Below are 13,641 nucleotides of genomic sequence, written 5' to 3'. Positions count from 1 at the left end.
ATCCTTAAACATTGGGTTGTAGGGTTTTATCTGTTGAGGTCGGTCTCTAGATTGGATTCCAGGAGAATGCAGTTTTATGCACTACTGGACTAGAGAAACAAAATGCATTTTCTGGATTAAAAATTTACAAGTTTAGGTAACAAAGGAGCCGTGCTCCAGGGTGCAGTTTAGTTGATAGAGAAGATAGATAAGGTGAAGGACAAACTATTCAAATATGATTAACCCATAGTCAATACCATCTCCTTATAGACGCAACAGATAGAAGTAAGATTAGTAGCGATCAAAAGCGCTTTTTTATCGCATTAAGCCTATACCCCCTTTCATTTTTCGCAAACACTCCCTTTAATCGGCACTATCAGTAAATGGAAATATTTACTTCTACTGAAACCATAGTGATCAGATCCTAGCCAATATATATTTCTTGCATGTTATTTGTCCATCTTAGACTGAGAGGTTCAGCAAGATGCCCAAAACAACCTGAACCGATGAGTTCGGCAACTTATCGGAGAATAATGTTCAAAATTGCCAAATACAAGATGTAGTCAAATAAGAACGAATACATAGATTAGGAGAATAATTATAACTTCTATCAATAATATGTATCGTACTGTGATCAAATCTCATATTTTGATAAGTTGAGATTTCTGAAATATACCCGGCCATGCACCACCCTGAAGCGATCTGATCAAAAATTGGGATATTTTCATTTTAGACGTTTTTTTACATTTAGAAAATCAACTAGATCTTATTGTGTTGGGATGAATCATTGATCTCCATCTTTACACTTGTTTAAATCTTATTTAGAATCCACACGGTTGTTTAAATTTTATTTAGCATCCACACGCGTGTTTAAATCTTATTTAGCATCCACACGCTTGTTTAAATCTTATTTAGCATCCACACGCTTGTTTAAATCTTATTTAGCATCCACACGCTTGTTTAAATCTTATTTAGCCTCCACAAGCGTGTTTCTTATTTAGCATCCACACGCTTGTTTAAATCTTATTCAGCATCCACACGCTTGTTTAAATCTTATTTAGCATCCACACGCTTGTTTAAATCTTATAAAGCATCCACACGCTTGTTTAAATCTTATTCAGCATCCACATGCTTGTGTAAATCTTATAAAGATACAAAATATTTACACCAAACAATAGAAATATATCACTCTTTTGTTTCTTCTATTATTAAAAGGTATTAAATTATAGAAAAAATATTTTAATAAAAAAGTTTAAATGTAGCTTTTTGTCAAAATTAATTGATGTTTGTGTATTCCAGATTTAATACTAAAATAGATTTAGAATTGTTGCAAAGAAATTCAGCAGTGGTTTTTGGGAAACTAAATTTTTTATAAAGCAAATCTATAAAAATACATAGAATCAATTCATCTATCGAATATCGTCTTCTATTCAGTTTTTTACACTACAGTGAAAACCATCAAACTCTTGAATAGGAAGACGACTTTTAGACTCAAGTTATGACTTTTAATAGTCCATTGAACATGAGACACAGTAGTTGAGCAATGTAAACAGACCCATTTTAATTAATAAGTGATTGTAAAGAAAAGTTAAGTTGGATAAGACCAGCTTTTTAGGTAAAACAAGAATTAGTTAAATCCCATAGACAAAGCTAATCCGCTTCTTTTGTGCGTTAGGTCAAGATAAAGAGAAGTAGTTCAATAGTTAACACAGTTTATTTGTGTTCGCTATTCATTAAATATGGCCTCAGGGAATTTGATTTATTTTTTCTCTTTTTTATTCATTTTTTATTTTTTAATCATTATCTAAATATATGAAATATATACTATTTGCACAATTTTTAAACAAAGAAAAGAAAGATTACGAAAGAAAAACTTTACTCTTACTCTTTTTCCTCTTGCTTTGTGTATAGCTTTTATTTAACATTTAACAAATACTTGAACCATCGTTTTTTATATTTGTAAATTTGTAATTATTATTATATTTCCATCTATATCGAGGTCTCATGCTTGGTTTGGATTCTTATATCTCTAAACCATGAAACCTCATGACAGATTGTCTGATGCAAACCATCTGCAGGAGACGGACTGATTCCGGAGTATCCGGGTTCAGTTTCTCCAGAGAGAGAGATGACCCTAGATCATAAACCTCTAGGAGGGGGATGTGTGAAAGTGTTTACAGAGGAAAGATACGCATTCTGTAATGTAGAGCAAACCTATCATGCAATTCGTACATGAGTTTCAATACCATACTCACACGAACACACTCACACGCACACACACAAACACTAGAATACTCCAGCCCTCCTGCCCGCTGTAGAAAGGAGAGATGGTTGTACAGACAGAAATATTTGTGGTAGAATGGTTGGTGGTTGAGTGAGGTTAGAGGCTGCAGAGGACAGGTATACAGACAGCCTCACTACTCTCACTACGTATCGATCCTCTATCCAGGGCAGTGTCTCAGTGATAAACCTGCGTTACTAGAGTGTGGCAGAGGCGTGGCTGTGTGGGTGCGGATACGTGTGAGCGATGGATAACAGGGCGGAGACACTCCTCTGTATCATCAGGTACCTAGAGCTAATATTGAACCTAATTTTGATTTTTTCTTGTTGAGGTTCTCAGGGTATAATTTAGAGTAGTAGTGAGTACACTGTACACAAGAACACAATATTTTGATGGAATTAGGCTAAACTTATCCATTAGCTCCAGAACCCAGGAGACTCAATCTAATCTATTCGTGTACAGTTCCGTACATAAACATACAGTACACCAATCTACTAGAGAGGAGTATTGTATATACATACAGAGCTGAAAACTTTAGAATGGTGGATATCGGGATTAAGGTTTAATCCTCTTTTTTCTTAATCTGCAGATTAAATATTGCTTGTTCTCCACTCATTTTTAATCTCCAGATTAATTATCCGATCAGGATTAAGGATATCCCATTCAAAAGTTCCCATCTCAGGACAGAATTTATTTCCCACGTGATCTAAAGTCATATTTCTGTGTCTATCTCTATGTTCAAAATTTTACTGTATATTAAACGATAAGAAAAGGTTAAAGTAGAATAGCATATATCTAAACTTTACACAAAAAATCGGTTATACGGTGTGTATGTTGTGTATGTTTAGGTAGTTTTACATAGCTAGTTATTAAAATGTTCTGGTTTATTTGCCTAGAGAATAGAATATATAGAGAGGAATTAAAAGAATCTCTCGGTATGAATTTTTTCTGTCCCTTTCAGCCTGAAAGGGAGTTCAAAGTGTACAAATCATGTAAATGTTCACAAATTATGTGCAGTAGAGTACATTAATACAGTATGTTCCCTATACTATCCATTTCAATTTCGAATTTTTTAAACTGTTAAATAAACTTTATAATGAATTAGGTGAATAAAAACATCATTTGATTTACATAGTTATAACGGAAAATCATCGTTTGTAAAGTGGAAGGCATAAAGTCTATTTAAAATGATCATTTGTCAATTATGAAACCAGCCTATTTCATAATTTGGCTTTCTTATAACAATAATTTTAGATTTTCTATAAAATGATATTCCCGGGCCCAACAGGTTATATAGCATAAATATGTGAAGTACACCTGTAGTATGGAAACAGTACAACAAAATGGCCGTTTTACACTTTTTTCTAGTAAATTTCCCTCTAATATATTCTATTCTCTATGTTTATTTGTGAGTACGTTGGTATAATTGTGTAGGACTCATTATAAACTAAAGTATATTTCATTTTAGTTTAATTAATACGCTTTTGGGTGTAAAATGAAAACGTCGCAAAATAAGGTTTTTCTTATTTTAAGATAGGAGCAGGCAAGACATATTGTGTATGGGTAGAGGTATTAAGTATGGGTAGGGGTATTGTTTATGGGTAGGGGTATTGTGTATGGGTAGTGGTATTGTGTATGGGTAGGGGTATTATGTATGGGTAGGGGTATTAAGTATGGGTAGGGGTATTGTGTACGGGTAGGGGTATTGTGTATGGATAGGGGTATTGTGTATGGGTAGGGGTATTAAGTATGGGTAGGGGTATTGTGTATGAAACATCTTCTGTATATGTAGAAAGGTTTTATATGAGTATGGAATTGTGTATTAAAAATGATGTAAAAGTTTGAGCGTAAAATATGATGATAGATAATTTGGGGAAATATCAATGTTGGGAAAATATATAAAAGGGAAAGGAAAAGGTGGGGAAAAGTATACTATTAGGTTTGTAGAGGATGAAAATATAATTGACCTTTACAAGCTTAAGAAAGTTTTGGGATTTGAGGGGGAGGGGGTTAAAGTTGCTTATTGGTTTCTATAAAGTATTTCAGTTAATATTGTTACTATTCTAATTATCAATTAAACACTTTTATACTTCGTTATAGGGGAATATTATAGCTGGGAATACAGTGGACAATAGACATACTTAAAACAAGACAATAGACAGAATACAAGAATAGACACGATTCAGTAAAAAACACAATCTATATATATAATTTGCGTGTCTGTATGGGGTGTCTCTTTGTTTGTTTGTATCCAAGAAACGTCAAAAAGGTTGAACCATTCGGGCCAAATTTTATCTATGCCAACTCACGTGACCCCAGGGAAGGTTTATTAGTTAAACATGTTGAACCAGAAAAAATGTCGACATTTATTATTTTAGAAAATACACGAATTCAAATCGAAAAATACGCGAAATTTTGAGTTTTACAGTTACAAAGAATAATTGTCGACTTATCAAACAACAATTTAAACTAACTTTGTTACAAACCAAGGGGCGCTAAACCCCCTATATAGCATAGTCAATTTATGTATGTCCGTTTTTGGTTTGCCTGCTTGTATCCAATAAACTACACAAAGGCTGGAACGATCAGGCCACAGTTTTGTGTGGCAACTAACATGACCCCAAGAATACAAAGAAAAATGGTGGCTTGTAAAGCAACATTTAAACGCTAAAATAATTACTTTACAGAAGAAAGACAAAATTCAATTGTCATTAGATTTTAAAAATCGAAAGATTTTTTTTTATAAAATCCGCAAATTTTTTTTGTTTATTTTTGTTTTACAATGAGAAAATGTCCACAATTGAAATAGAAGATGGGCGCGAAGTGCCCCGTAAGCCTAGTACGGTATTATACACAATATACATAGTACTGCAGAAAACACTATATATTTTTTATTCTTATTTCATTGTCATAATAACGAGTTATATCCGTAGGAAAATTCCCATAACCTGGAGAAAATAAAATAAAACCATGAATATAATTTTATTTGTTAGTTGCTTTTATCCAGGCTAATAATAGAAGATCAAACAAAAATTTAGGATTTCATAAATTTTCGTTTTAAAATTTTGTGAAAATTTTGAGTAAAATTGTTGACGGATCTACGACATATTTAAATGTTAACAGCATAAATAAAAGTTGACTCTAGAAACAAGTTTTATCTCAAAATTTTCTGGAGAAAGTACGCGCGTTTTATCTTCTTCTCTGCATTGTTAAATATCTTTTTTCTCTTAGATGAAAAAACACAATATTTGTCTAAATTTTTATAAGGCAAAAGTATTGTATTGAAGAACGTGTACAAATATCTTATTTTAGCTCTAGCTGTTTACAAAGCATTTAACGACCTCTTTCTTCTTTGTTATTTTAAAGTTATATAATAATAACAAGAATGACACATTTCGCAGATTTTCCTGCTTTGACTTGTAGATTTCAAACATCTTAAAATTTAAAATAATCCGTTAAATGTCAAAACAGATGACCTAATCGGGCCAAACTTTTTTGTGGCAACTAAAATTCAGAAAAGGTTAAAAGACGGTCAAATTTGAAAATTTTTGACCGAAAAAAATGTCAACATTCGTTATAAAAACAGAAAATCTGGGAAAAGGAATTGAGTCTTTGCCACAAACTAAAATTTTTTAATGAAAATATCTTTGCAACCTGAAAAAAATCTGAGTTTGTGGCAAAGACTCAATTCCTTTGTCTTCGTACTCTGTTTGTATGTCCCATCATAACTAATGAACCACTTGGCCGATTTGTCTCAAATTTTGATTGGGGAACTCGTTAAAACCACAAAAAAATTATCTTAGGTTAATTAATAAAAAGTTTAGTATGTCGACTTCCACAGAGATAGTTCAGTTTCCGGGAAAAGCTGGGTTCCCAAGCTAGTTATAGATATATTGGATAAACAATGTTTTTCTTGTTTTTTACTTATTTACCTTTGCCAGGTATTTGTACGAGGAAGAGGATGAATCTGGAGACGCAGCTAGGGAATACTTTTAAGTCCAGGTTTACATTTTTTTCAAAATCAGTTTATCAAACATTTTCCCAAATCTCTCAAAAATTTTCTTATTTTATAATTTGTAGGAATTTTGAAAAATTGGAACGGCGGGTACAGGGCACTGGTCATTACAAAATAGGTAAATATTAATATGCTGACGTAGTTTTATCTAAACCTACATATATTTATATATCTCTAGGTACCCATCATATCTAAACATATATATCTCTAGGTACCCATTATATCTAAACCTACATATCTATATATCTCTAGATACCCAACCCACTCTACATAAATATTTCTAGGTACACACTATATCTAAACTAATATATTTACATATCTCTAGGTACCCAGTGTACCTGAACCAATATACCAATATTTCTCTAGGTACCTACTATAACTGCACCTATATATCTATATATCTATAAATACCCACTATACCTGAACCTATATGTCTATAACCCACTATATCTCTATATCTATAGGTACCCACTGTACCTATACATTTCTAGGTACCCACTATATCTATAAATCTCTAGGTACCAACTATACCTGTATATCTCTAGGTACCCACTATACCTATATATCTCTAGGTACCCACTATACCTATACATCTCTAGTTACCCACTATACCTGTATATCTCTAGGTACCAACTATACCTATGCATCTCTAGGTACCCACTATACCTTTACATCTCTAGGTACCAACTATACCTGTATATCTCTAGGTACCCACTATACCTTTACATCTCTAGATACGCACTATACCTATATATTTCTAGGTTATCACTATACCTGTATATCTCTAGGTACCCACTAAACCTATACATCTCTAGGTACCCACTATACCTACATATCTCTAGGTTACCACTAAACCTGTGTATCTCTAGGTACCCATTATACCTGTATATCTCTAGGTACCCACTATACCTATTACCTATATATCTCTAGGTTACCACTAAACCTTTATATCTCTAGGTAACCATTATACCTGTATATCTCTAGGTACCCACTATACCTGTATATCTCTAGGTACCCACTAAATCTGTATATCTCTAGGTACCCACTATACCTATACATCTCTAGGTACCCCAGGAATCCTGCAGTGGGGAGCTCATCCTACACACAAGCTCCAGTTACAAAACTTAGTACTATTAAAACCAGGTAAATAGGACAGAACGACAGGACAGAACAGAACAGAACAGAACAGAACAGAACAGAACAGAACAGAACAGAACAGGACAGAACAGAACAGAACAAGACAGCAGAACAGAACAGAACAGGACAGCAGAACAGAACAGAACAGAACAGAACAGAGCAGAGCAGAGCAGAACAGAACAGAACAGAACATGAAAAAGAATATTTTTATATTTTAGTTTCATCCTGGGAGATCAGCTTGGGGGGAAGTGGGGGCGGGAGAAGGAGGGGGGGAGGTCCAACCTCCCCCTCCCGGCTACGATGTTGTGTTGCGGGGGAAAAAAGGTATATACTAGACAGGCCATTAAAGGTTTTCTCGAGGCTTACATATATTTAGATACCTCTTTGGTTATTCTAAACCCTTCTAATATTTGCCTTTCCTTATTTCTGATTTTTCCTTTTCATTTCTGTTTTTATGTTGAAAAATTTAGCATTCTGAACTATTTGTCTGCATCTGGTTCTTTTTCTCTTATTTGAAGGAGTTGTGTCCGAACCTCCGGGTTGTAAATACACATATGAAGCAAGCATTTAATCTTTTTAAACAGAAATAAAATGTCTCAGACAAAAGGAAACATAAATTTCTATTCAACCCTTTTAGCTTTATCAGCTTTCTGTTTTAAGGTTTTCTGGGGGCATTATTCATTTATATACTTTCATAACTCTTTCGTGTACTTTACATTTTGTTTTAAATCCTCTTTTTAAATTTATTTTCAAATGAATATTTTTAACACAATCAACCATGTTTGAGAAGAATGTTATCCTTTTGTTTTGTTCACCAGGATTCTGGAAGTCGTGATATGAAATCTGCTCAGAATACGCCCTCTCGGCAACCAATGGTCCCACCACACAATATGGCTCCGCCCACCTTACAGGAGAACAGGCAGGCCGTCCTGGGGGGTGGAGACTTTAAGAAGGTAAATTAAAGGAAACATAATAGTTGGAGACTTAAACGGACTGTCATTATAATTTTAAGTGGAAATCCATTAAAAAAGGTAAATGCCTAATTCACAACGGTACCCTTTGAAACGTTATCTGATAAATAATGTGGGAGATATTCTCGTTTTTCTAATTTGAAAAGTTTTGAATTCTCAATTGGTTATAAATTTAATTATCCGCAAAGAGAAAAACAGGGACATCTTACTCATGCTTTATCGGACAAACCTGTTTAGGGTATCGTTGTGAATCTAACAGAACACTCTATGAAGGTAAGGTCACTTAAATATACGTTTATAGTCCCTTCATAGGGTCGCTATGTTCCTAGTTGAGATCATAATCGTAAATTTAATTTTAAATTTATCAAACTCTAGGTTAGCGGAATCTCCAACGAGATATTCCGTCAAATTGAAACGGTGGAAAACCGTTATGATCAAAGTACGGCGGAAGCATTCCGTGCTGTCCAGAAATCCGGGGAGATGGTTGTACGGAAACTTGATCCGGCCCAGTTTATCCGTCTAGCTAGTGAAACCGCACCCAAGATAAACGTCAATACTAATGTAAGTAGGATTGTTTTATTAAGAATATTTTAAAAGATTAAAAGATTCTAGATTTAATTTTCTAATATCCAGGATCCAGATTCAGCGACAAGTTTTGTGGAGATCGTTAAACGTCCTGGACAAACCCTGGGTTTATATATCAGGGAGGGGAACGGAGTAGACAGGTCGGACGGAGTCTTTGTCTCCAGGTTAGTGTCATTATATCTCTCCATGCTCAGGCATATTCTTAATATTATTCTTCTGATTTTAGTAGCGCAGAATTCAGAAAACTGAGAAACATTTCTTCCATCCTAATTTTATTCATTGTAATATTGAGCTTCGAAATTTTCTGAAGGTTTATTAATCTGTTATGCTCTTGTATCCTTGTATCCTGTCTAAACCTAGAAACTCAATCAGAAATTTCATGGATATTGAACTCTGGATCTAAACCAGTATCATAAGATCAACGATCTTGGAGGATGGACAATAAAATTATGCAATTCTCTAAAAACTGAGAAGTTTAAACTTCCAAGAAAATGTAATGTCAGACCATGGAACTAATTTACTCATCATTACAAGTTTCATCTACATTTTCAGGTTTTATTCCTTTTTCCGAGCTTGTCCCCCTCATTTTGAGCTCACTTTCTCTTTAACAGATCCCGCTCTTCTTCACCTAATTCTATTTAATCCCTCTCATTTCAAGTTCAATCCCTTTTTTCTAGTTCAATCCCTATTTTCTAGTTCAATCCCTTTTTTCTAGTTTAATCCCTCTTTTCTAGTTCAATTCTTCTTTTCTAGTTCAATCCCTCTTTTCAAGTCAAATCCCTTATTTCAAGTGCAATTTCTCTTTTCAAGTTTAATTTCTATTTTCTAGTGCAATCCCGCGTTTTTGAGTTCACTCTCTCTTTTACAAGTTCAATCTATCGTTAGTAGTCCAATCCGTCTTTTCAAGTTCAATCCCTCTTTACAATTTCAATCTCTTTTCAAGTCAAATTCTTCTTTTCAAGTCTAATCCCTCTTTTTAAGTTAAATTTCTTTTTCTAATAATCCCTCTTTTTTAGTCTAATCCCTCTTTTCAATTTCAATCCCTCTTTATGATTTCAATCTTTTCAAGTCAAATTCCTCTTTTCAAGTTCAATCCCTCTTTTTAAGAATAATAATAATCTCAAATCTTCAGTTTTATTCATCTCTTTAACTTTAATCTCTCTCTTTTAATCCAATCCCAAACGCCTGTTCTAGTTTAATCCCTCACTTAAAATTGATGCCTTCTCGAGTCCTTTAATCCCTTCTATCAAGTTAAAATTATCAAAGTTATTATATACAAGAGTTCAAATCATTTAAAGATTTACAACGGGAAATTGGACCTGCGAAAAGCCTTTGACGCTTTACTGTAATTTAAACGTAATCAAACTGTTGATCAAATATATCTACATCTATATGTATAAAGCTGTAATTTCTGTTTGGGTGTCTGTTTGTTTGTTTGTCCGATCAAAACTAGCTTAGTTTTTAGATTCTAAGTTGAGTAGGTCGACTTTTATTTTGAAAATTTAGTTCTCCGGTAAAATCATCCAAGTGCGGGTAAACGGCGGGAGTAACTATGAGTAACCTAGGCAACGCTGGGTTCCCAAACCAGTGTATTTATACATTTTAAGTATGTTGGGTCAGGAAGGAATGTTATTTTTTTCTAGTTCTACATTTCCCAAGACATCAGATTTCTGTTGAACTCATTAAAAGTTTCCCCTGGATGAAAAACTTGAAATCTGTCCTCCTAGTTAAAGGAAAACTATATAAGGATAAAGGAAGTGCAGTTTATTTATTTATTCAAAGAAATCGAGTCTTTTCGACACTGGATTTCAAGGTCTCTAACTAATAAGCAAAAATCGAAGAAAATTTTGCCAAAATCTTCTTAAAAACCAAAACTAACAACAAGTGCTTTATAGCCCTAAAATGTACATGTAAAGGGCTACAGAAAAGCATTTGTAAGTTAGTGCGGAAAAATTAAAGCCCGAGGCGTTACGACACTTCAAAGACGACTCTGTCCTTAAAATTAATGAGACCTAATATAAGGAGGCTGAATCTATGTGTCCACAAAAAACAAATTTTCTTATCCCTTTATCTTTACAACCTGATGGTGTAAATCTAAGATATTTCAGATTTAGTTGATTTGTTCTAACGTAATTCATAGTTTGAAATATCTGATTTCTACGCCATTGGGTTGCAAAGATATAGAGAGTAGTAGATCAGAGTTTGTGGCAAAGACTTAATTCCTTTTCAAGAATTTTTATCCTATTATTCTTAAACACATTTTCAATGCAAAATAGGTAATAAGGTAATTCTTTTAAATTCAAAGAGAAATGGTCTTTTTGAATGTATACAATAAACATGCTCTGGTTGTAGAAACCTTACTTTTAGCAGCATAAGTTGTAACAAAAACTGAGGATTTAAAAACAAGAGTTTTCAATAAGCATCCAATATTTAAAATCTACTGGATCATATAACGTTCTAAAAAGTGACCCTCCATGCAAAACTAGCGATGTCTGATTTACAACGGTACCCTTGAATGCGTTCTCTGATCAAATATAAATTAGACAGCAATATTGTTGTTTCTTTTAACTGTTTAGTATCATTTCCGAAAGGGAGTTGCGCATTTCTTGCTTTTAAGAAACAATGGAGAAACTCACCAAAATAAACTCATTTTGAGTCAGAAAAACGACGTTATCTTCCACAATTTTGATGAGATTAAGGTTCCAAGGTAACCGTTGTAAATCGGGCATTCCCATCTTTGTATAGAGGAGCACTTGAAATTACGCTTACAGTCCCTTTAAGAGAGAATTCTAGTTTTCATTATTTAGGTTTTATCCCTCGTCCTTCTCCTAGTAATTGCTGAACCTACATTATTCTCCATACTCGACACTTCTCCTTATTTCCTTTATTATCTTTTATATTCAGACCATTGTACAGTGAACACGGGACAAGTACTTCAGTGGGGGGGGGGAGGGGGGTTCGATAAATACAGTGCAAATACTGTAGTACTTGTAGGGGTTGGGGGGTTTGAGAGGTTGGGAGGTTGGGAGTTTGAGAGGTTGGGAGGTTGGGAGGTTGGGAATTTGGGAGGTTGGGAGGTTGGGAGGTTGGGGGTTTGGGAGGTTGGGAGGTTGGGGGGTTGGGGGTTTGGGAGGTTGGGAGGTTGGGGGTTTGGGAGTTTGAGGGTTGAGTGGACACATGACAAGAGTACTTTTAGTGTGGGAGGGGGATGGGGGTGTGGTTGAAGGGAAGGGGGAATTTGGACAAGAATTTTATATAACAATATTTCAATATTTATTTTATTCTACTCTTAAATCTTTTTATATATTCAGGTCAATAATGTTTAAGAATTCATGATGTATTTGATATTTAAAGTACAGTGTATAAATGATCTTCATGTATGCCAATCAAACATTTTAAATCGGTTTTACGGTTCTTAGTTTTTAGTTGAAATTTGACATTGCTCATTATGGAAATCAAACTTGGTCTTTTTCAGAATTGCTCTGGAGTCGGCTGTTTACAGCAGTGAGTGTATTGTCGTCGGCGACGAGATACTAGCCGTCAATCTTGTCGATGTTACGAGAATGAGTCTCGACGACGTAGTTATAATAATGTCGATTCCGCGTCGACTAGTTCTTACCACCCGGAGACAAAAACAAGCTCCACGTTATTCTCAAACCAGAACTCTAGACCATAAACCTGCTCCAGTAGTAGTGTTTAAAGGAGACCCGGATCAGTCCGCGGAGTTTGGATTCCGTGGAGAATATAGGGGACCAGGAGACGGTTTTGGTTCTCCAGGACGGAGAGGAGATTTATTAGCAGTGAGAGATAGTAGGACGCTAACCTGGGATAGAAACCCTAGACCGGATAGAAGTGATCCTAAATATTTTCCTGTCAATAGTTTACCTCGTCAGCGCGCACCTAACACTGCTCTTTCTCCTCCTAGAGAAGACTGGCGGGGACGGGACGGAGGTGAATATAGGGACGGATACACACCTGGAGTAGGACGGGAGGTTTACACTCCAAACTCAAGGGATATGCCTCCTCCTATGCATGCTCTACCATCCTACCAACCCCCACCTCCTGTATTAACCGAACAAACTAGAGTAGGAAAAGAACCAACACATTTTAAGCCGTACAAACACACTTACAATGGAGCACAGGGTAAACTTCAACCTGGAGCTATAGCTGGACCAATTCTTAGTTCAGGTTTATCTCCTGCAGGAGCTCCAGGTAGGAGTATAGTACCAGGGAACGGAGCAGGGTTCAGAGAGCAGGACGTTTACTCTCAGGCATACACAACAGACAACCCTAGACCGGAGTCAGGACTAGGTAAGTAAATATTCTTGTATATATGTTGTAAAATTTATTTAAAGATTCTGATTTGTTTTTAAAATCTTAAATATAAGTTGCGGCAATTATAAAATATTCTACTTCCTGAATATGTGTAGAGTAGGTAGGTTCTGCTATATGTATTTATGTATACTGTATAGTGTCGCCAAGTAATTTTCTTATCTGTTCATTCTATTAATATCTATCATTAATACTTATCTATATCCTCCCTCTACCAACTCATTGGAAACCTTATTCCTCATGTTTTATACGATTAAAATATTTCGTTAATAGGTTCAGGTTGGGTTTTAAATTAATCCCAAGTTTGAAATATCTAAGGTTTAGGACATTGAGTTGAAACT

At 34.7% G+C, this 13,641-nt stretch overlaps 1 protein-coding gene across 1 annotated transcript in view; it reads left to right on the top strand.

The window, feature by feature from the left end:
• The first annotated feature begins 2,069 nt into the window (after positions 1-2,069).
• Positions 2,070-13,641, top strand: part of LOC111707188 (rho GTPase-activating protein 100F) — a 41,470-nt gene continuing 29,898 nt past the window's right edge. The window contains exons 1-9 of the mRNA XM_023480243.1: positions 2,070-2,544; positions 6,202-6,262; positions 6,341-6,393; positions 7,341-7,418; positions 7,631-7,736; positions 8,231-8,365; positions 8,759-8,944; positions 9,017-9,132; positions 12,444-13,279. Coding sequence (XP_023336011.1) covers positions 7,713-7,736; positions 8,231-8,365; positions 8,759-8,944; positions 9,017-9,132; positions 12,444-13,279 — 1,297 coding nt within the window. The 5' untranslated portion in view covers positions 2,070-2,544; positions 6,202-6,262; positions 6,341-6,393; positions 7,341-7,418; positions 7,631-7,712. The remainder of the gene's footprint in view (positions 2,545-6,201; positions 6,263-6,340; positions 6,394-7,340; positions 7,419-7,630; positions 7,737-8,230; positions 8,366-8,758; positions 8,945-9,016; positions 9,133-12,443; positions 13,280-13,641) is intronic.

The sequence above is a fragment of the Eurytemora carolleeae genome, unplaced genomic scaffold (genome assembly GCF_000591075.1).
Source record: "Eurytemora carolleeae unplaced genomic scaffold, Eaff_2.0 scaffold636, whole genome shotgun sequence".
In the NCBI taxonomy this organism is placed as follows: Eukaryota; Metazoa; Arthropoda; class Copepoda; order Calanoida; family Temoridae; genus Eurytemora; species Eurytemora carolleeae.
The sequence above is the reverse complement of the archived record's forward strand: the minus strand, read 5'-3'. Positions and strand labels throughout refer to the sequence as shown.